At 38.2% G+C, this 22,255-nt stretch overlaps 1 protein-coding gene across 1 annotated transcript; it reads right to left on the reverse strand.

Annotated features, from left to right (window-relative positions):
- Window positions 1-9,462: 9,462 nt before the first annotated feature.
- Window positions 9,463-21,589, reverse strand: CCDC196 (coiled-coil domain containing 196). The gene is made up of 10 exons (XM_039469232.2): window positions 21,540-21,589; window positions 21,277-21,429; window positions 19,895-19,991; window positions 19,115-19,165; window positions 17,327-17,404; window positions 17,044-17,127; window positions 16,462-16,521; window positions 15,950-16,091; window positions 9,864-9,922; window positions 9,463-9,663 (listed from the first exon to the last, which is right to left on the reverse strand). The coding sequence occupies exons 1-10, from the start codon at window positions 21,587-21,589 to the stop codon at window positions 9,544-9,546; spliced, it is 894 nt and encodes a 297-aa protein (XP_039325166.1). The 3' UTR covers window positions 9,463-9,543.
- Between the last annotated feature and the right edge of the window lie 666 nt (window positions 21,590-22,255).

Here is a 22,255-nt window from a genome sequence, read left to right on the forward strand (position 1 = left end):
GTATGTGTGTTGCTAGTATTTTTGACAGTGATTAAAAATTTAAGCCAGGTCATGAACTCATTTCCCATCAGTGTCACCTTAGATCCTGGTGGCCAACAGGTTGTTAACTAGTTTCAATGGGAGATAAAGATGAGAAAGTATTTCCAAGAGAATTATTTCCTTTTTTTCAAATTAAACATGAAGAGCAAATAGTTGGTTATATTGTTATCTTTCTAACCTATCTTTTCTTTGCAATACACTCTAAATGATTAGAAAATATCTTGAGCTTGGCCGGGCATGGTGGCTCGCACCTGTAATCCCAGCGGTTTGGGAGGCCGAAGCAGGTGAATCGGTGAATCACGAGGTCAGAAAATCGAGACCATCCTGGCCAACATGGTGAAACTCCGTCTCTATTAAAATACAAGAAAATTAGCCAGGCGTGGTGATGCACGCCTGTAGTTCCAGCTACGTGGGAGGCTGAGGCAGGAGAATTGTTTGAACCCAGGAGGCGGAGGTTATAGTGAGCCGAGATTGCGCCACTGCACTCCAGCCTAGCGACAGACTGTGACTCTGAGACTCTGTCTCAAAAAAGAAAAAAAAAAAAGAAAATATCTTGAGCTTTTAAAGAGATAAGGTCTAAATCTGTCCACTAACAGGTTGTGATCTTAAACAAATTGGGGCCTTTTTTACAGTGGTAGATTTGAGTAAGCACTCCTTTAATTAGAATATTCTATAATTATTCATGGAGGAAAACTGGCACTTCGTTTCACAAGTCAATAATGGAGAAGAAGAGACTAACTTTGCATTCACAAAAGGGGTGATGGTTAAATTCATGAAAACTTAAGTGGGAAGAGTGGATATGAATTAAACTTTCTAAAGCAGCAAGCAGTCCCCAACCTTTTTGGCACCAGGGATCTGTTTTGTGGAAGACAGTTTTTCCATGGATGGGGATGGGGAGGGATGATGGTTTCAGGATGAAACTCTTCTAGAACACCCCAGATCGTCAGATATTGATCCCACGCATCTGCAGTTCATGATAGGATTCAGGCTCCTATGACAATCTAATATGGCCACTGATCTGACAGGACGCAGAGCTCAGGTTGTAATGGTTGCTCGCTGCTGTGTGGCAGGGTTGCTAACAGGCTATAGACGGGTACCTGTCTTCGTCCCAGGGTTTGGGGACCCCTGTTCTAAAGTATATGGAGGTTTATTAATATTCATCATATTTTGCTAAATATTAAAATTTCTAAGAAATAATAGAACCAAATTATAATAGATGCTTGTCTTTCAACAGTTTTTCTTAAGTGTATTTATCGTTCTCAAATTCAGCAGCCTTTTACAGAGAAAATTTACACAGGAAAGACACAGTGACTTTACTGTCTAGAGTGACCTTTTACTGCTGGTTATTGAATGAATATTACAATATATACACACCATTACTCTTGTTACAGTGTGGCATTTCTTCAGAATTCATCCTGGAATCAAATGTTATGCCAAAGAAAAGTTTCTGAAAGGTAGGAGAGAGTACCATTTTCCAGTATTGATAAATGCCTTAGGAAACATGGGATGTGGGGTGTGATGACATTTGGGGTGGGAGTTTGTTTGTAAATAATTAGAAGTGCCCAGGAATGTATTCTTTCCATTCTTAGGGTTTTCAGCATGAAAACTGCAAGAATTTCTATTAACCCTCTGAGACAACATAAAAAATAGGTAAGCATCTGGCTTTCATTATGATAATGATGGAGTTGAAACTTTATATTTTAGTAGAAAGGAAGTTAGTTTTTTTGTTTTGTGTTTGTTTTTTGAGACAGAATCTTGCTCTGTCAGCCACGCTGCGGTGTAGTAGCATAGTCTTGGCTCACTGCAACCTCAGTCTCCTGGGCTCAAGCAATTCTCCTGCCTCAGCTTCCTGAATAGCTGGGATTATAGGCATGTGCTACCATGCCCGGCTAATTTTTGTATTTTTAGTAGAAGCAGTGTTTTACCATGTTGGCCAGGCTGGTCTTGAACTTCTGACCTCAGGTAATCCACCAGCCTCAGCCTCCTGAAGTGCTGGGATTACAGACTTGAGCCACCGCACCGCCTAGCCTGAAGTTAGTTTTTTTTCCAGTACCGGTATATTTACACTTAGCCCACCAGTTAACTCTTATTATTTCTGTGGTTAATAACAATTTCAGTATAAGCAAGGCAAAATCTCATTGGGCTTTTCTGGGTCCAGACTCTCCTCTATGTTTTTTCCTACATGTACGTATCTATGATAAAGTTTAATTTATATAATAGTCACAGTAAGAGATTGATGATGGCAATAACTGATAATAAAATAGAACAATTATAACAATGTTCTGTAATAAAAGTTATGTTACTATAACTTTATGTAATAAAAGTTATGTGGTCTCTTTCTCTCTCTCTCTCTCTCTCTTTCTCTCTCTCTCCCCACCCCCCTCCGTCTTAAAATATCCTATTGTATTGTACTCACCTATTTTCAGACCAAAATTAGTTACACCAATCCTAGGGAAAAAAAAAACAAAACAGTGCCTAATTCAGCCAGTTTAAAGTTCATCTTGACCATAGTATAGCTTTCTTTGGGGGAAAAATATATATAAAAGCAACAAAGCTTTTAATGCTTTTAAAGTGTACCATTTTTTAAATGGTAAAATACACATACATAAAATTTACCATTTTAACCATCTAAAAGTGTACAATTCAGTAGCGTGAAGTATTCAGTAGTCCTCCCTTATCTGCAGTTTTGCTTTTCTTGGTTTCAGTTACTCTATCCCTGAAGTCCACAATTGGAAACACAGAAATCTGATGACATATTTGGTTGCAAGCAACTGATTCGAGTTGAAGCCAAAAGAAATTCATTGGCTTATGCAGCTAACAAGTCTGGACTTGCATAGCTTCAGGATTGACTAGATTCAGGGTCTGAAACTGTGTCATCAAGATGTCACTTTCAGCTGTGCTTTCTTCTTTGTTGACTTCATTCTCGCCTTGACTCTTCCTACATAGCAACAAAGATGGCATTGGCTTCTCTAGGTTTTGTGTGTGTGTGTGTGTGTGTGTGTGTGTATACACACACAAATATATATACATACTTTTTTTTAAGAGAGAGACAGAGTCTCTCTGTGTTGCCGAAGCTGGTATCAAACTCCTTGTCTCAAGATATTCTCCTGCTTCAGCCTCCCAAGTAGCTGCGTTTACAGGTATGAGCTACAGCATCTGGCTCTAGGGTATAATTTAGATCAGTACCCCATTATAGTAAACATTTTTCATATATAAAATTTTTTAATATGGTAAATGTGAATATATGTAACCTACTGTATTAGTTTGTTTTCACACCTGCTCATAAAGACATACTTAAGACTGGGCAATTTACAATAGAAGGAGGTTTAATGGAGAACTCACAGTTCCACGTGGCTGGGGAAGCCTCACAGTCATGGTGGAAGGCAAGGAGGAGCAAGTCACATCTTACGTGGATGACAGCAGGCAAAAAGAGAATGAGGAAAATGTAAAAGCTGAAATTCCTAATAAAACCATCAGATCTCATGAGACTTATTCACTACCATGAGAATAGTATGGAGCAAACCACCCCCATGATTCAACTAGCTCTTATTGAGTCCCACCCACAACACCTGGGAATTATGGGAGTACAATTCAAGATGAGATTTGGGTGGGGATACAGAGCCAAACCATATTATCTCCATAAGCAAAAGCTCTATAAAGTCCTCAATTTTTAAGAACGTAAAGGGTTTGGAGAACCAAAACTGAGAATCATAGATTTATGTCATGTGCCAATCCCCAAAGCACTTATAAGGCAAGGGGGTGGCATTTTCTGTTTGATTAGGCCTTACTCACATACTTGTCCAAAGGATGGGGATCAGCTACACCTTTACCAAATGGACTGAGATTGAGGGAGGATGGATTTGGGTATCTTATCTAATGGTAAGGCCTCAATAGCTTCGCAGTTAGTTCAACTCTAATTACAAACCAACCCCTTTCTCTCTTCATTATACTATAGAAGTTATTCTTTCCTGAGGGCTCCAGTTTAAACCTTTAATTCCACCTACACAGTCACATATTAATATTCAGAAGGTAGAGAAGTTCTTCCCAGGTGTGTTCTGACAATTTACAAATGTAGGAGGTCTCCATTTATGTGGTTGTATATCTGATAAAAGAAGAAAACCAAGAACAAAAAAAGTTTGATTTCTAAAGAAAGCACTAATTTTTCTCCCTCAAAAAAAAAAAAAAAAAAGTAGAACATAGAATAGTAGAATAGAAGAGGAGGGCATTATTAGATATGGGAAAGGAAAATGAGATTTGCTAAATGGGAAAGTAATATTAAGTGCCCTAGAAACTATTTGATTTCTTAAAACGGCTCTGTTTGCAATGCCTTCAGTTTGTAGGCTTTAATATATATGTGATGAAAAGATAACTCCAAGCTTAAAAACAGTCATGGATTGAGTTTAAGCGGACCTTTTAAAAAATCAAAAGCATCATGCTTTTCTACTGTTGTTAACTGGTTTCCATGTAACTAAAATTTGTCTTAAAGCTCAGCATCCCCAGAAAAAATATTTTTCCTTAAAAAGCATGTACAACGGCCGGGCGCGGTGGCTCAAGCCTGTAATCCCAGCACTTTGGGAGGCCGAGGCGGGTGGATCACGAGGTTGAGAGATCGAGACCATCCTGGTCAACATGGTGAAACCCCGTCTCTACTAAAAATACAAAAAACTAGCTGGGCGTGGTGGCGCGTGCCTGTCATCCCAGCTACTTAGGAGGCTGAGGCAGGAGAATTGCCTGAGCCCAGGAGGCGGAGGTTGCGGTGAGCCGAGATCGAGCCATTGCACTCCAGCCTGGGTAACAAGAGCGAAACTCCGTCTCAAAAAAAAAAAGCATGTACAAAACAAAAATTATTTTGTTATCCTAAGTAATCTCGTTTTCCTCAGGTTGACTAATAATTGAAGGAAGTATGGTTTCTAGGAATGTTTGTATCATGTTTTACACTTAAAATGAACCTTAGGTAACTTTTCGTGTTAGGAATTATAAGTGAATTTGTGAAAGAAGTAGAGAAGATGGATTTTTTAGTTGTCCTGAAAATTCTCAGTTTTACCATGTAATAATTACATTTCATTTATATCTGCATGTGTATCTCCTGCTGTGAAATTGATTGGTTGTAAAGCAAGCCTCCCTTTCCAGCACAGAACCCTGTGCTCTTCTCATTTCCTAATATTTGTTGACTAAATGCAAAACATATGAAGCAATAGGGACTTTGAGTTGTTAGCAATGCAGGCTCCTCCCAAGGTGCCAGAGGGACCAAAAGGAGATTTTACTTGGCAAGCAATTCGTGCAACAGATTACAGAAGCCTCTGCCAATAAAAGGAGATACCGCCTAAGGTGGCCATTGTTAACAACACTAAAACTAGATTATCTGCCTGCATCTGCAAGTGTAAGGCAGAATGTGCATTGTCAGTTCCCTCTTTGATTATTGCAATTCTAGACTAAAGATGAAATTATCAGGCCATTGTTACCCTCATTTCATTTAGGAAAGAAGTGTTACAAACATTACTAATCACTTTCTGGCAAAGCAAAAAGGCAATTTTTGGGGGTGAAATGTTAGCAGATATCCTCTGCGTAGCTGAAAAGTCAAGATAAAATAAATGAGATAAGCTACAAAAATAGGCTACCCAAAGTTATGATTTATAAATATATTGCTGATGGGACAGGTTTTTCCTCAACTGACCTTGAAATTGAAAAGTATCGCCCGCATATGGTCAAGGTTATCAGAGATTTTATTCTCAGATGAACGTAATTGGAATATTATGAGCACAAATAAAACTATAATAATGATATTTCAATCCCAAATACCTTTTGATTACTAATTCAGTTTCCTATAATTTAATTTGGAGGTAGAAATACCCTAAACATAGACATATTCCCACCAAACTATAAGGTATAGCCCTCTTTGTAGTTTAGTACTGGGTTTATCAGCTAATCTCTTGGGAGTTTGAGTAGCTTGAATAAGTCTCTGACCTTTTGAATAAGTTGACCATATAAATTTGTCTGTATTCACAAAGCTGAGATCCATTTCCTGGATTCACCAAAATGCAGACACTCATGAGGAGCCATCCAATCTAACTGAAACTTTATACTGCCCATCCAATATGAAGTCTTTTTTTTTTTTTTTTGGAGACAGAGTTTCGCTCTTGTTACCCAGGCTGGAGTGCAATGGCGCGATCTCAGCTCACCGCAACCTCCGCCTCCTGGATTCGAGCAATTCTCCTGCCTCAGCCTCTTGAGTAGCTGGGATTACAGGCACACACCACCATGCCCAGCTAATTTTTTGTATTTTTAGTAGAGCTGGGGTTTCACCTTGTTGACCAGGATGGTCTCGATCTCTCGACCTTGTGATCCACCCACCTCGGCCTCCCAAAGTGCTGGGATTACAGGCTTGAGCCACCGCGCCCGGCCAATATGAAGTCTTAAAAACAAAGTAGGATAACAGGCTATCCCAGTTTTGCATTTTGAAAAAATTGAAAACTTTGGAACATTTGAGGGAAAGTTGTTAAGCCTGACTGATAATGAGCATAAAATGTAAATACTTTGGCAATGGCAAATAATTCACTTTTTAAGAAGTTACAACCTCAGCTACCAAGTAAACTACTTTATTCCATGTTGTAGTTAACAAAAAAAAAAATGAAGGAGGAGGGAAAAGGTCATATAATAATCTGAACTCACTGTAGTGATTTAAAAAAACAAAATCCCATACTTTAAAAACCTTCAAATGATGCTCTTTTAATCCAATTTTAAAATTGGGAATCTAAAGCCCTGAGGTTAAATGACTGTTCAAGTTAATCAGTAGTACATTCAGATTTTATATTTCTATCTTTTGTTCTCATTGCTCTGTCTAATCCAATTGACGGAAAATCTCTCAGGACTGCCAAAATCTCTCAGGGACTAAATAAGTACAGTGGTGGCTTTCTTGAAACAATGTAAATTATATACTGTACTAACTCAGTTGGTAGAATATGAAACTAATCATCTCAGCGTTTTAGAGCCCATTATTTTTGTGGTTAGGAGAGGAAAGATATGAGTTAGATTGGAATATGAACTGGCAGTATTAATACCTAGGCTGTGGTAACCAGCTCTGGCCCCAATTAACTGTAGGAATTTAGACACCTTTTCTATGTATCTGAACTCCAGTTTCCTGTTTTGTAAAGTGAAGGGAAACTTTATACTTATTTAAAGTTTCTTCTAATGCCAAAATTCTGTGATTTCTTGTAAACCTTCTCAAATGCAAAAGTACATTTTTAAAAATTCATCTTTAAAATGCATCTTTAAATATTTAAATTAACCTTGAGAGAAAGATGATTTTGAATTGGTTCCTTCACTTTGCTTATTACCAGAAAGTATAAGGGATTCCTACGGATTATGACGTGTTTTATGACAAATCAACTCTTCTATACTGACATGCGATAGGAAATTACTGACAACTTAGAGTAAAAGACAATATCTGAAGATCTCAGGAACTACAATCTAATCCACTGGTAATGTACACAAGGCAGGACATCAAGAGACCTGGAAATTAACCTTCTGTGGCCTTACGCATATCAATTATGGAGCCTCTATAAAAAGCTAGGCACTGTGTTTGCAGTCAAAATAAAAAGATAACAAGATAGAATCCTGGGCCTCAAAGAGCTCACCATCTGGTGAGAAAGGTAGCTAAATAAACCAGTAATCGTGATAGAGTTCCCTTACTGCTGTGACAGAAGTAAGAGAGCCTCGCAGTGAGTCTCAAACCTGATTACACATAGCCCCTTCTGGCCCCCTGCCTGGAGCATCTGGCAGCCCCACACCTGCCCTGGGGGGTTGCAGTCTGCCCCCTTCCTGCCAGACCGGAGGGGCTGGGGGGATCCCAGCAGGGGGAGGGCAATCCCTTCACCCCAGTTGCCAAACAGACCCCCCACCCCCTGGATTTTCCTCCTCCCTCCATCCCTGACGGTTCTGGCCTTCCCAAACTGCTTTTGATCTTCTGATTCCTCTTGGGTTGAAGCAGACCAAGTTCCCCTGAGGCCTCCCAGTTGTCGGGGGAGCCTGTATTTTTTTTTTAACAACATCCCCAATCCCCACTTGTTCCTCCCCCTTCCCATGCTGCCAACTTCTAACCGAAATAGTGACTCTGTGCTTGTCTGTTTAGTTCTGTGTATAAATGGAATGTTGTGGAGATGACCCCTCCCTGTGCCGGCTGGTTCCTGTCCCTTTTCCCCTGGTCACTGCTACTCATGGAAGCAGGATCACTAAGGGACCTTCGATTAAAAAAAAAAAAAAAGACAATAAAAAGACTCATTAATGAGAAAAAAAAAAAAATGGGGGAGGGGCGGGGGTGTGGGGAGGTGGGAAGAGATAGCATGAGGAGAAATGACAGATACAGGTGAGGGGACAGAAGGCAGCAAACCACACTGCCATGTGTGTACCTATGCAACAATCTTGCATGTTCATCACATGTACCCCCAAACCTAAAATGCAATAAAAAAATAAAAAAAAAAAAAGAATTTCCTGAAGAACTTTTTAAAAATATGATACTTTTGCCTTATCACTCGGTTACCATGATTTAAGTTATCTGGGGTGGACCCAGTAGAATGCTGTTTTTCAAAGCTCTTAAGGGGATTCCAATACACAACTATGATTGAGAATCAGTGGGATAGAAAGGTAGCAAATTTAGTCTTAAGACAAACAGGCAATGGTCAGGGATACAGGAGAGAAGTATCTTCCCACTTTGTACATGAGGCTAATAGAACTCATGATACATCGGGAGAACTGTAAATATTAATAGTTCTGTTCTCTGTGGAGTCCAATGTGGGATATATGAGAGAAGGGGGACATAGTGAAAGATGAGACTGAGAAGCTAGGCAGGAGACAGATCATTTATGGTCTGTGAAGGAGCTTAGACTTCAGCAAGAAACCAGTAGGGGAGTGACATGATCTCATTTATCTCTTATAAAAGATAGCTTCAGTGGTACTATGGAAGATGAATTAGAGGGACTAGAAGCAGGGAAACCAGTGAAGAAGTTTTGGTAATCCAGGCAGGAAGGAGGGCCTGGAAAAAAAAAAAAAAAGTGATACTAGGAAGGTGGATGAAATTCAAGGAATAGATAACAAGGGGGCGGAATCAACAGGGCAGTTTGACGTTTTTGGTGAGAGCGTAAGAGAAGTCTTTGGCATATAATTTTACTTATTTTGTACCTACTTTTTCTCATTTTCCAGTGGTGGATCTGTCCACAATTATGTACTTCAGAGGTGGAGAGGAGCTCCTTTTTATGGGCTTAGTAAAAACATATTATATAATGTGGTCATTTCAAATCCAAAAGCTATCAAAATAATCAAAGCCTGTTTACAATCCCTAAATGACTGCATTCCATACATGTTTAAGGCCAAACATCCAACATTTCCACCCAGATTGGTGGTGGGATAGAGGGAAAACAGCACTAAAACAAAGGTTTGAGAGATTTTAATTAGCACAAATGGCTGTGCCTAGTCTTTAAATCTGTCCAAAGCAAATGGAGTGAAAGCCGCCTAATTCTTCAGTGCTTCATCCGTCAGTGACCTCAGAAAAAAGAGCCTCCCTCCTGCATCATCAAGCTGACTTCCTTTAGCTCCTTGTTGTTCTGTGTAGATCTTTGATCCCAGAATTCTCTAAGGCAGGAAAAAAAAAAAAAAAAAAACAGAGGAAAAAGGACAGCTAAAATATTGAATACCCTAGCACCCACTTTGCAAATCACTACAATATTAAATTAGAATATATGTTAAGAAATGCATTCCAAAAATCTGTACCCACTATCTATTCAACCCCTTAAAACGATTTTTTTTGTTTGTTTGAAGAAAGTAGTTCTCACCACATGATGTTCGTTTCTGCCAGTAGTCACTCTGTCCATAGTTGTAGTGCCCATAGTACCTAAGGGGAAACAGGAAAATGAGAGCTTCTTTTAAGGGGTGTGGAAACTAGCTTTGTTTGTTTTCTATCACTGTGAGTATTAGCATTGATGTGAATTTTCTGTTTTCTTTTTTTTTTTTTTTTAATAACTTTGTCAAACAATATTTCAGAAGTTGGAGTGACAGACTGTTTTTCTATTTAGAGCTCATATCCCACAGGGGGAAAATAATTTGAGAATTATATGCAATTAAAGAAGTGGAATAATAAGTTATGTTTATATATACATACTCTCAGATAACCCAGATAGATATGTTTCACAAAAAATGGTCAATTGTAGATAGTGGAGAATAAAAGATAAAGGTGAAGATGGGGAAGAGAATGAGGAAGCAGAGAGAATGGCAGGCAGAGGGTGAGAAGGGGAAGAGAGGCAATGAAAAGGATAAAAAGGGGCCGGGTGCGGTGGCTCAAGCCTGTAATCCCAGCACTTTGGGAGGCTGAGGTGGGTGGATCACGAGGTCGAGACCATCCTGGTCAACACAGTGAAACCCCGTCTCTACTAAAAATACAAAAAATTAGCTGGGCGTGGTGGTGCGTGCCTGTAATCCCAGCTACTCAGGAGGCTGAGGCAGGAGAATTGCCTCAACCCAGGAGGCGGAGGTTGCGGTGAGCCGAGATCGCGCCATTGCACTCCAGCCTGGGTAACAAGAGCGAAACTCTGTCTCAAAAAAAAAATTTAAAAAAAAAAAAAGAAAGAAAAGGATAAAAAGGGAGAATTGTAGGGTGCTAAATAGGACCGTAGTGAGTCTGTTCAAATTAAAATTGCCAGACTAAAATATGGGACTCCCAGTTAAATTTGAATTTCAATATAAATACCAAATAATGTTTCCTATATCTCATGAAATATTTGGGATACACTTATACTAAAAATTATTTGATGTTTATCTGAAATTTAGATTTAATAGAGTATCCTTTTTTTATTTGCTAAATATGATAACCCTTCCCTAGACATCCTGCTTCACTCCTGAGTGTGTGTGCCCACAAATTATGGAATCTGTTGTTACCCATTAAAATAGTATTAATAAGGATACAGTTATTTTGTCAAGCTTCAAAATTTATATTTAGGAAAAAAAGTATTTATTCTCCCCCTGAGCTTCTGTGAGGTCTTAAGGAAGTAGAAGCATGACTTAGTTTAGAAATTAACTTTATAACCTGCTAATACCATAAACCTAACTTTGACATTCAGAAGGTTCAGGTTGCCTCAAAGCTTAAAAAAGCCTATACCTGAAAGCAATACAGTACTACTTATCAAGTACCCAGATTTGAGCTAGCTGTGGTTTTCCGCCTCTGCCTTTCAGCATTTTAGCTTAACACTACTATTTTCCCTTCAGCAGCACCTGCTGAAATGTAGTTCAGCCATCAGGAAGAATAGTACAAAAGTGATGTAAAGGTTAAAGCTGGGAAGAATGACTTGCTTTCAAAACAGAAGGAGTTAGAGAGTAAATAAGGTCTCAAGAGTATACATTTCCCACCTCACTGGGCTTTCATCTGAATTTATAAATGTAGCATAATACTCACATCCAACCTTCAGGTTTTTCTCAAAAGAGCTCAAGGAAATGCTAAGAGTTGGTGGGGGTTGAGGTAGGAGAGAAAAGCAAGACTGTCAAAATCAAATGTCTTAACAAAGTTATATTATTGCTGAAGATAAACCTCTTCTTCTTCTTTTTTTTTTTGAGATGGAGTTTCGCTCTTGTTACCCAGGCTGGAGTGTAATGGCGCGATCTCGGCTCACCGCAACCTCCGCCTCCTGGGTTCAGGCAATTCTCCTGCCTCAGCCTCCTGAATAGCTGGGATTACAGGCACGCGCCACCATGCCCAGGTGATTTTTTGTATTTGACAAATCTCTTCTTTAAACACCAGCAGATATGATGGGAAATTCAGTTGAATTTAGAGATTGCTTAGTGTCTGTGCTCTCTAAGATAGGTGACTGCCAAAGTCCACAAACTTGCTCTCTGGACTCTGTAGAAGTTAGGGAGGACCTACGATACACCCTGAGTCAAATTATAATTTTATACTGGTGGGAAAGTAAATCCTTTCAAACGTTACTCATCTCCAGAAAGATCAAAAGTAAAGACTTCACTCTAGGTGTAAACAAACTAAGTGATGCAGTATGCCAAAGAGATAACATAGACAATGGTAATGCTACTTCCTGTGTGTCAAGGGAATTCACAAGTAGGGATTTGTTGAAGTGTAACAAAATAATATTAACAAACACAAGATGGTATTTTGCCAGCTACACAGATCATACCACTGCAACTCAGCCAACCAGCACATAGGACAGTAGGAGGAGAAATTCTTGGCTGAGTAGAGAGGTAAACCCTTCCTCTAATTGGAAATGGTTGGAACAGAAGAGCCTGTACCCTTGATTTACTGGGAGGTGTGTCCAAAATTATACCACATGCTTTGTCTAAGACAGGTTTGCGAAATTCAATTCTTTTGAAACTAGAGAAAAAGGAACACTGTCCCTGTAACACTATTAAATATACAGACTTCAAATAAGCACCATCTTGTGCAATTGCCCAACCCATTTTTTATTTTAGAACCCCAATCGCCTGATTTATCTGTGGTAGAAGGGAACACTATTCTACAAGGATTGTGGAGGAAGTGGGCAGTGACTGTTTTTTGAAATGGAGAGAACTGTGGTCCAGGGAGTAGAATACTAGGTAAAAATTATGCAACAGAAACACTGAGTTTAACATGATCCAATCAAGGCTGCCAGTAATACAATTTGGTGCCAAAAGAGGATGTCATAAAACATCAAGACATTTTTTTCTTTTTTCATCTGATATATAAATGTGGCACCTTTTGTCCTAAGAGTAATGGAAGGCCCATCTCTCCCACAGCATTTCACAGCTCCTGAATTACCACTCTGTGGACTTGAAGCCTGAATGTGGTTGGTGCCACCTACTGGGCTAGATGCAGAATTACCAATCTCTTGCTGAACAAATTAACCTTTCACTGGGAAGATTATATGTTAAACAGAAAATAAATTTGGATTCAAATTACAGCCTTTAGATCTAGAAGAGGCATGAAAAGTCACATACTTTTACACATTCATTTTGTAGCATAGTCTAGGGAATAAAGATTGAATATGGAGCCAGAAGCCTGGCTTCTCTGTGCTTGTTTCTTGTTCTATAGTACCTTTTATAGAGTCATTGTAAGGGTTACACAAGGTATTATGTTATCAACATGCTCCGTGTTAATGTTGTTTGTATGTTTAAAAACTGAAATTAAATGACTTTCCCAAGTCATATAACTGGTGAGCCTCAGAGGAAGGCCTAGAAATCATGTATCTGAGTCTAAATTCAGTGCTTTTTCACTTAAATTATAATTTTCCAAAATTTGATGGTGAGATAATTTTAATTGGCAATTGGGATAAATTTGGGTGTTGGAACACAGAATTAAATAGTATAAGTCACAGTGAGAAAATTATTTTCAATTATTTCAAACTTGATAACACCAAGAAGAAAGTTGCAGTTTGGTGCTGACTTTCTTTAAAATTCTCTCTGTCTTTCTAATCTCACTTCCTAATACAGATAAAATAGATCTCAGATTTATACAATTTTCTAGAACATTAAAATCTTGTTTTTTTGTGTATTATTGTTTACCTTCTATTATGGAAAACTATAGCAATTCTTCATTTAAAATAGTAATACAAATAATACAAATTTTATTCTCAAGGAACACATTTAAGAAATTAAAGAAGTCAACCTAACAGCAAATATTGAATAGATAATAGTCCAGATGATACATAAAGTTGGAAAACACTGCAACATCCACCATTAAGAAATTATTACTGCTGATAATAACCCTCTTTACATAATTACTTTTAAAATCGTTCATTATGAGGATATTTGTTTTCTTTTCAATAATCAAATAGTAGAAGTGAAAAAATAGGCCATATAACCAAAATTTAGGAATCCATTAGATTTCCAATCCACTTGGGCTCAAACCTGTAGAGTTTGAATACATGTGTTAGAAAATGAAACTGACCCATAATTAGTGTTAAATGAATGCAGAATCAGTATAACACACTGATCGATTGCCTGTGGCTACATTAATTTGTGGTAACAGAGCAGTATAGGACACTATCATTTAATTCTCCAGAAGCATAAGAGGAAAGAAGAGAAAAAGTGTGCATCTGTGGCTATTCCAATTTAAAGTTGATTCAATGTTTTACATGCAAGGGGAAAAAGTATCCCCTGAGGCAATCAAGTTGAATGGAACCCTTCACTATTTGCTAATTTAGACTTAATTTGATTCTGGAACTAAAAATCTTTTGGCTCTTTAATCCTATAGATCCCTCAAGATGACCTTCAGCTAATTTTGGATGAAGTAAAACAGGGACCTGTCTCTCTTCCTTATAACTTTTTTCTCCAATTTTAAATTTGTATTTTAATGATTTAATACTGCTTGTGGTTGCATTCCAGGTTTCTTCCCAGTTTTGTCCTATTGTTTGTTTGTTTGTTTGTTTGTTTTTGAGATGGAGTTTCACTCTTGTTACCCAGGCTGGAGTGCAATGGTGCGATCTCGGCTCACTGCAACCTCCGCCTCCTGGGTTCAGGCAATTCTTCTGCCTCAGCCTCCTGAGTAGCTGGGATTACAGGCACGTGCCACCATAACCAGCTAATTTTTTGTATTTTTAGTAGACACGGGGTTTCACCATGTTGACCAGGATGGTCTCGATCTCTCGACCTCATGATCCACCCGCCTCGGCCTCCCAAAGTGCTGGGATTACAGGCTTGAGCCACTGCGCCTGGCCTTGTCCTATTCTTATTAGAACATAAGTTGATAGAAAAATATGCATGTAATACTGCCTGAAAGATAGTCAGTAGTCTTCTAGTTTTCTAAAATTTACCTATGGATTAAGCCAGACCAGTAGAGTTTTATGTACCTGAATCATCTTGAGTCAATTCATCACTTTAAAAGAATTAGATTAATATGTTTTTATTAGATTATGCCAAAGAACAGAGGAGAAACAGCCTAGGAAATTTAGATTCTGAATTTATTTTGAAATATTGTTGAAGACACTGGCTACTATCATCACACAAGCAATGTCCTGTCCCCATCATAGGGACCTGGATGAAAAATTTCTCTCAGATTTCAATACCAGGAAAAACTTTGTTTCTTCATGAATTTCACTAATCAATGTTTCTTTTTACTGGAAAATTCGGAGTCAAATTTGTAGCCTACCTCTGCCAGCTGTGTAGTACTCCCATTATGCATTCTTGTGTATTTACCTGGCTTCAGCTTATTTTCCTTTTTCTTTGATTTACTTATATGTTTATTTAACCCATGTGTTGAGTGTGATTTTTATAAGCTGTTCAAACCCTTTATGAAGTAAGACTAAGAAATGAGAAACATACATACTGATGCTGATAGAACATTGTCATTCCTTGGCCGTGATTTCCCATTGCCTGTCCCTTTATAAAAATGGAGTTCATATCCGTAGATACTTGAAAATTTAAGAACCATTTTCCCTGTCCTCCGAGCCATCTCTGTATTCTATTTTTTAATGAACTATATCATTTTCTCTAATATTGCCATAAATTCTGTGGAGGAAGTCGCTGAAACTCTTAGAGGGACAACTGGATTGATGAAATTCACAACCATTGTCAGATGTCTCCTTGGCCTTCTGCTTTGAAGTAGCAGAGTCTATTCCAGCAAGATTAATAAAATTAAATAATTCTAATTCCTAGAAAAGGGGATGGGGTAGAAAGGAAACATATTTTATTGTGCTAATTATATGTCAGCTACATATGCTAAATATATAATACGTTACTTTATCTTTACAAAGGAAAACTATTCTTCCAGAGAGAATCTTTGCCTTTGTACAGGAGCTTCTGAGTCATAATAATAATGATAATGAAAAATGTATTACTGTACTTTTATTTATTATAGTCATTGTATTACTTTTCAAGTAAAAGGATCTCCAATGTAAAACAAAACAAAACAAAACCTCAAACTGTGTACCTGGGATATTCTACCTACCTTGGGATCCAGGGAGATTTAAAAATGCTTGCATTGGCTCAAAATTCTGCTGCAAATACAGTGATAATTTCAGGTCATTGGCCTTCTGGTACTTCTTCAAGGCTTCAATTCTCAGCTCAATCACTTTGCCACGAAAATCATTCTGAAAGGGAACATTTTCAAAAACTACATATTTAGTATTGGCTTTTCTGAATCCTCTTTATTCAGAAGTTAAAAAGTAATTTCATCGTGCTCAGGCTTTAAAAGTAGAGTAGAAAGTATTTGTGCTTCCCCCCCCCCCCCCCCCATTTAGAATAGAATAAAATCAAGAGCATAGGAAGAAATACTATTTATTCCAAGTTGCCTAGGGTGAAGCCAGAGATAGGTCCCTTCAGCCATCTCTCTACATTTATTTTAGCAGGACTATTGGTTATCTAGGTTGTGGGGATTGGGCTTCACAATATGCAGCTAAAAGCCTTTGTATTATATGAATAAAATTACATCCTGTATCGAGCCTTAGAAGACCTGAGTACCTGAAGGATGTTGTTTTGTTCCTGATACTTGACCCATTCCGTTTTCCTCTGTTGCTTTTCCTGGTGGAAGAAAGAGCCTCTGGTTGACAAAGTAAATTGAGATCAGAAATCAGTTTTCTCAATATACTGCAAAAGCCCAGTAGCAAAATTATGGTGGCACAGATTTACAATTAAATTGGTTTTAACTGCACAATTCTCTTAATTGGCCTCACCTGTACAAACCACCTTATAAAAGCTAAATGAATAGGGTTATTTTATGTTGGTGAGTTGGTTATGGGAAGATGAGATATAAGCATAATACCACTGAATATATTTTCAAAGACAAATTAACAGGAGTTCTGACATCATGTAGCTGTTGCAGAGTTATCATTGCTGGTATAGCTTCTCTGACTTTTTCCTAATATGATTTCCCAGAAACTTGTGATATTACTCTTACTCAAATATAGTAACACAAGGGAACCAAATCTATAAAAATTTGCATTGGTTCAAGAACACACCAAAGCTTAGGCAAATTACTGCAACATTAAAGATTTCTAATTTATTAGCTCTAAAAGCCACTACCATTCAGAATGGCTGTACTGCTTTCCTTATCTCCTTCACTTTCTCTGCAAGTGATTTCTCCAGTTCACTCTTGGTCTTCCTAGGTGACGAGGGGGATTTGGGAGCCTGGGATGAGAAAAGAGAGCTAAAGGAATAGGAGGTCCCAGGAAAGAAATGCAATGTCTCAGCAGGCCATAAATCTAATACTCTAAAAACCCAGATCCTACCTATCTGTCTACCCAGATTAGCCCTGATTGTCAACAGACTGTTTCCAGCTGTGTGACATCAACAGTCTTGAAATTCTAAGTACCTGCAGTCCACTTGCATTTCCATCCTGCAAGTCCGCCTTGTTTTTTATCTCTGGTGCTCTTTGATGATCACTGAGTTCTTCTGCCTCAAATGTCTGTGGAAAGACATTTTTGCAAAGCTTTAAATTAATGGAAATTAAAGAAAGAAGTGGAAAACCAATATGGGTCAAGGCTTTGGTTCCTGCCAGTCAGCAGGTTCTCAGGACCTGACATGAAACATGTACTACCAAAGGGAATTCAGAATGTTGTGACCCCTTCCTTTCATTTGGTTACTTGAGTGTACCTTAAAGGAATGAAAATGATTAGCTGGACCCTTAGCCAGTCACTACTCTAAGCTACTTACTGTATTATTCTACTTACTTTCCTTACTGTACTATATTACAGACATTCTCATTTAATCCTCACAGCTCTTTGAGGACTATTTTTATTTCCGTAGATGAGAAAATTGAGACTTGGAGAGGTTATTTGTTTAGGGTCACACAGCTAGGAAAGTACAGAGTTGAAATTTGAACCAGATCTTTCTGATTCTGAAGACTCTGTTTTTGACCCTTAGGCATGCTGCTTTTTTCCATTTCTCCTTACTGAAATATGAGTAGGGAAAGTTGATCACAACTTAAGTGTATGGATGTCCTTTATTTTAAAAAAGTCTTTTGAGAGCTCTGTAGAAGCTGGATTTAGATAGAGGAATTGTTCTGGCACATTTCCTATTACAAGGACGCAAGAACCCAGGAACTAAAACTTCTGACAATTCATAGAACTAATTTGTAACTGCCAATGAGAACCTGGAGTAGATCTTAATACAAGATGCAGGGCTTGAAGGTATTCTGATTATTTGTGGAAAGGTGAGATGAGAAAAAAAAGCAGACAGAGATCACACTGTATAACTGTTTATATCACAAAATACAATCTACTCTTCTAGTTGCATAGTCTGTGAAGAAGCACTTGGGTTCCAAGGGATTAGTCTTGGACAAGGGACAAAGGAATTCCTTGTCCCCTTCCCCTGACTCCTGGCTCTGGATTCCCAGCAAAAGGCCCTGATATTGTTATCTTAAACAATGCAGTGATTGTTGTAAAATTATAGGTGAATTAGAATTAGGTATTCATTTGTTTCTTCAACTTACATTTATTGATCTCTACTATGTTCCAAGAATTGTGCTAGTAGCTATAAATTCGTACAAAGCAATCAACATACTGAAGGAGCTAGGAATATACTGAAGGAGGCAAGTAAACAAGAAACAAGTCAAAAAGTCATAATTATACAATAATTTTGTATTATAAACAGTGCTATCGAACACGTGAACATAGTTATATAACAGAAAGGAGGAAGAGGATGCCCTGCTTTAGATGGAGCAAACAAGGACAGCCTCTCTAAAGGAGATGACATTTAAGCTGAGACCTGAAGGATGAGAATGAACCAACCATGATAAAACAGCATTACAGGTAGTGGAGAAGGCAAGAGCAAAGTGCTTGAGATAGGAAAGGGCTTGGTGTGTCTGAGAAACCGCAAGAGGCCAGTGGCATGATTGCATAGAAAGCAAGGGAAGGACATCTATGAGAGGAAACTGCAGAGTGGGCAAAAGCTAGATTATGCCACAATGAGTGGCTGTAAAGGTTTTTCATAAGAAGAGTGACATGCTTTGATTGTTTTTAAAAGATCAGTTTGGCTGCTGTGTAGAGAATGGATTGGAATAAGGCATGGGTGGAAGCAAGGCCATGAAAAAATGAGGACGGGGGCTAGAGAAACGGGAGTTTTTTTGCACTGTGATCTGTAGGACAATAGCTTCAGTAGATCCTTAGAGGCACACCTTGTTCCATAGCATCTCCATTTCCTTCCGAAGCATCTTGTTTTTCCTTTCCTGTTGGAGGGGGAAGAACCAAACAAACAGAAGAATATATTTGTCTAGCCGTTGAAGCGAGTTTGGAAGAAGTTACTGAGTAATAGTAGGAAAAGGATTCAGGAACATAGTAAACCACAGAGGAAGGCAATGAATGGGCCTAGCCCCAAATCCAGGAGCATAAGAGATGTTTGATGATGAGGATGATGTTTAAAAAAAGCCAAGTTATTTTAAGTAATAACTTTAATTATAATAGTTATGAGACAGTATAGAAATGAGTTCCTAACGCTGAAGATATTCTTATCATATGGCCATTTCTTAGGGGCTTAGACCACTAATTTTTAATTTTTAAGATCCTTTATATTGCTGATTAAAATAAAATCTTATAAGAATCCTACAGAGCAAACTATTTTCTTTTATTTATTTTGATAAGTATTTTCTATTCTTTATAGTAAATATTTTACTATTCTTTCTGAAACGTTAAGGGTTAATATGGTTATAGTCATTTACTCCCTAGATAAAAAGCTTTTAAAAAGTCAAAGAATATAATTTTTGCTAGCTAGTCCTATTCTTCCCAACATTCCATCTGACTCCCTTTGGGTCACCCTCAACTTCGTAGATCAAGTCGATATGAGTGTTGGAGCATCAGATGCTAGAAATGAGTATTTTGTCTTTCCCTCTACATCTGACACTGCAGTGGATTTGAGCCCTATTCAGGAGGCTGTTCCTGGAGTACCTCCAGCTTCTTACCAGGTTCTGTTTCATCTCCTCTGCCTCCTTAAGGAGCTCCATGACTGAGGATTCCTCACACCTCTTCCCTGCCATGATCTGCCTCATGATCTCAAGACTAGAAGAAAAAGAGGAATCATAAAACATATATACCTCCTTAAGGGTAATACTGGTATTCTGCAACCAGTCAGAAAGTACTCTACCATGAAAGTTAGATGGGGACTGAAACCTCAGGAGTTATGGAAGCCCTTCTGGTCATAGAAGATCTCTATAATAGGATGTTTCAATTTCTAATTGACATTTGCCTATCTATGTGTTCTAGAATGAATTCTGTGCTCTTTAATGCTTAGGTCTCCAACAGTCAGGGAAAGTTCTTTCCACCCCCTCAGAAGAATGCTGCCACGTGTGACTTGGGAGAAGAAGGGGTAGTTCTGTCTCCTTTATAAGAATCGGAGGAAGAACCTGCTATCTTCTAGGATAAATCCCAGAGTTATTTTCTACACATCTCTGTCCACTTTCTCCCACCTACTTGCTTCTTCATATAAGGACATTTGAGTCTATTGAGGAAGTCACTGATATCCTTTCATAGCCCCAGAGAATGCATGCCATTAAGAAGTGCTAATAAAATCTGAATCAAAAGTCTTTGTGAGAGAGGATATTTCTTAAAGGCATATGTTATTTTATGTTTGTGTTCTTGTACTTTTTTCTCGCCAGTTCTAAGCAGAGAACACAATTCTAAGCCTTTGTGTTTTCTTGGCCCGAAAGAAGTCTATGTTGCTGAGTTGTAAGCAGTTGGTGCTTGACCATGACTTTCTGCCTGGGTTTTGTTCTTCAAAAATACGAGTCCTTTGAGATGCTTATGATAAGGGTTTAGAATAAAGGTAGACTCACTGAGGTGAGATGTTCTGAGACTAGAAAGGAAACAGAGTTTGTGGGTTCCAGGTACAGTGAGTGCTCTGATAAGGAGTTAAGACTTCAGGCTACGTGGTATATTTAGAGATGCCCCTAATTCAGAGGGCTCCTAAGCTTAGAAAATACTGCCATTCCACTGCTTGACATAGAAAGAACAGAGTCATTTATTCTAAAGTGATCCACAAACATGCACAAGAAAGCATCTGTGGGACCGTGGTAAACTAATGCTATTAAAGATGTTTCACTATTTCTTGGGTGGACAGCCTGGGAAGTAAGAATTATAACTGTAGCCCATGAAATGAGGGGTGAGTCATAAGAAAATAAAGGATTTGTTGTCATCTTGACTTTGTAGTTAAAAATTATTGGCCTTCTACAGCCAAATGTCAAACCTTTTATTAATTAACAAAAATTGTAAATAATCATTGACAATCCTATGGAGATTAAGTTCTCCAGCTTTTTTACTTCTAGGAACCCAGAGTAAGAGCTCGTACCTCCTTTGTTTTTCCTCCAAGTTAGACATTAATTTTTGGAATAAGAGGTTGTTGTTATCTTCTAGAGGTTTGAGCATCTCTAGCAGTTCTTGTTTCCTTAGCTTCAAGTCCTCATTCAGTTCCTTCAAGTAATTGTCATCTGTTTGAGAACTTCTGTGGGAAGAGACATAATAATATCTGCCTTTAGCCTGAGTTAAGAGATAGAGAGACCCTCTTTTCCCTCTTAGATAGTTACAATTTAGCATCTTCCATCAAAGACTCACCTTCTTTTTGAGGGCAAGTAAGATCCTGAAGAGTTTGCACCACTTGTCATCTTGAAGGGTAACTTCTGAGAATAAAGAGGCCTTCCTGAAAATATGTGCCTTTTTCCCCCTCCAGTTAAGTCATCATTTTTGTGCTGTTCTTCTTGAAACCCCTGCTGCAGTGGACTGATCTTAGCTACAGTGAGGTCACAATGGCTCTAATACCACATAATCAACAGGTCTTTTAAGTAATTTCAACAATAATGGCAGTTTGTTGACTGGAAATACTAACTACATCTGATCAGGTCTTGCCTTATATCTAGCCAAAGGACAAAGTTTTATTCTAAAGTCTTTGAATGAATAGGATAGAATCACATCATATCTATATTATGAAATTCCTTTTGTGTTAGAAACTGTTGGACTGTCACAAATGGGATCAACACCATCTTTCATGGAAACAAACCTCTGTGAAATGCCACTATCTGTAGAGCATGGTAACTTATTCTGCAAGTGAAGAACAGATGAAGACACAGCATCTACCTTTTGGGGGCCTTAGGTGGAAGAGAGGCTACTTCTAAGAGACTTTTTAAAAAAAAAAAAAAGAGGTCAAACTGGCTAATACCAGGGTATAGATATAATAGAATAATATATGAGCCACTGTCATTATTTTTCAGTCTTTAAAACTTGATATTATTATAATGGCAAGGTAAAAGAATATTAGACATGTAGCAAGAGGA

The sequence above is a fragment of the Saimiri boliviensis genome, chromosome 2 (genome assembly GCF_048565385.1).
Source record: "Saimiri boliviensis isolate mSaiBol1 chromosome 2, mSaiBol1.pri, whole genome shotgun sequence".
Lineage (NCBI taxonomy): Eukaryota > Metazoa > Chordata > Mammalia > Primates > Cebidae > Saimiri > Saimiri boliviensis.

What these genes read in the sequence shown, in the direction of transcription:
- CCDC196 (XM_039469232.2), bottom strand. Translation starts at nt 21,589, where the DNA reads ATGACAAGTGGTGCAAACTCTTCAGGATCTTACTTGCCCTCAAAAAGA. An exon ending in AGGAGATGAAACAGAACCTG is followed by an intron (nt 19,166 to 19,894) that starts GTAAGAAGCTGG and finishes CCCCTCCAACAG; the next exon opens with GAAAGGAAAAACAAGATGCT. An exon ending in GCAGAAACGAACATCATGTG is followed by an intron (nt 9,664 to 9,863) that starts GTGAGAACTACT and finishes TTCCTGCCTTAG; the next exon opens with AGAATTCTGGGATCAAAGAT.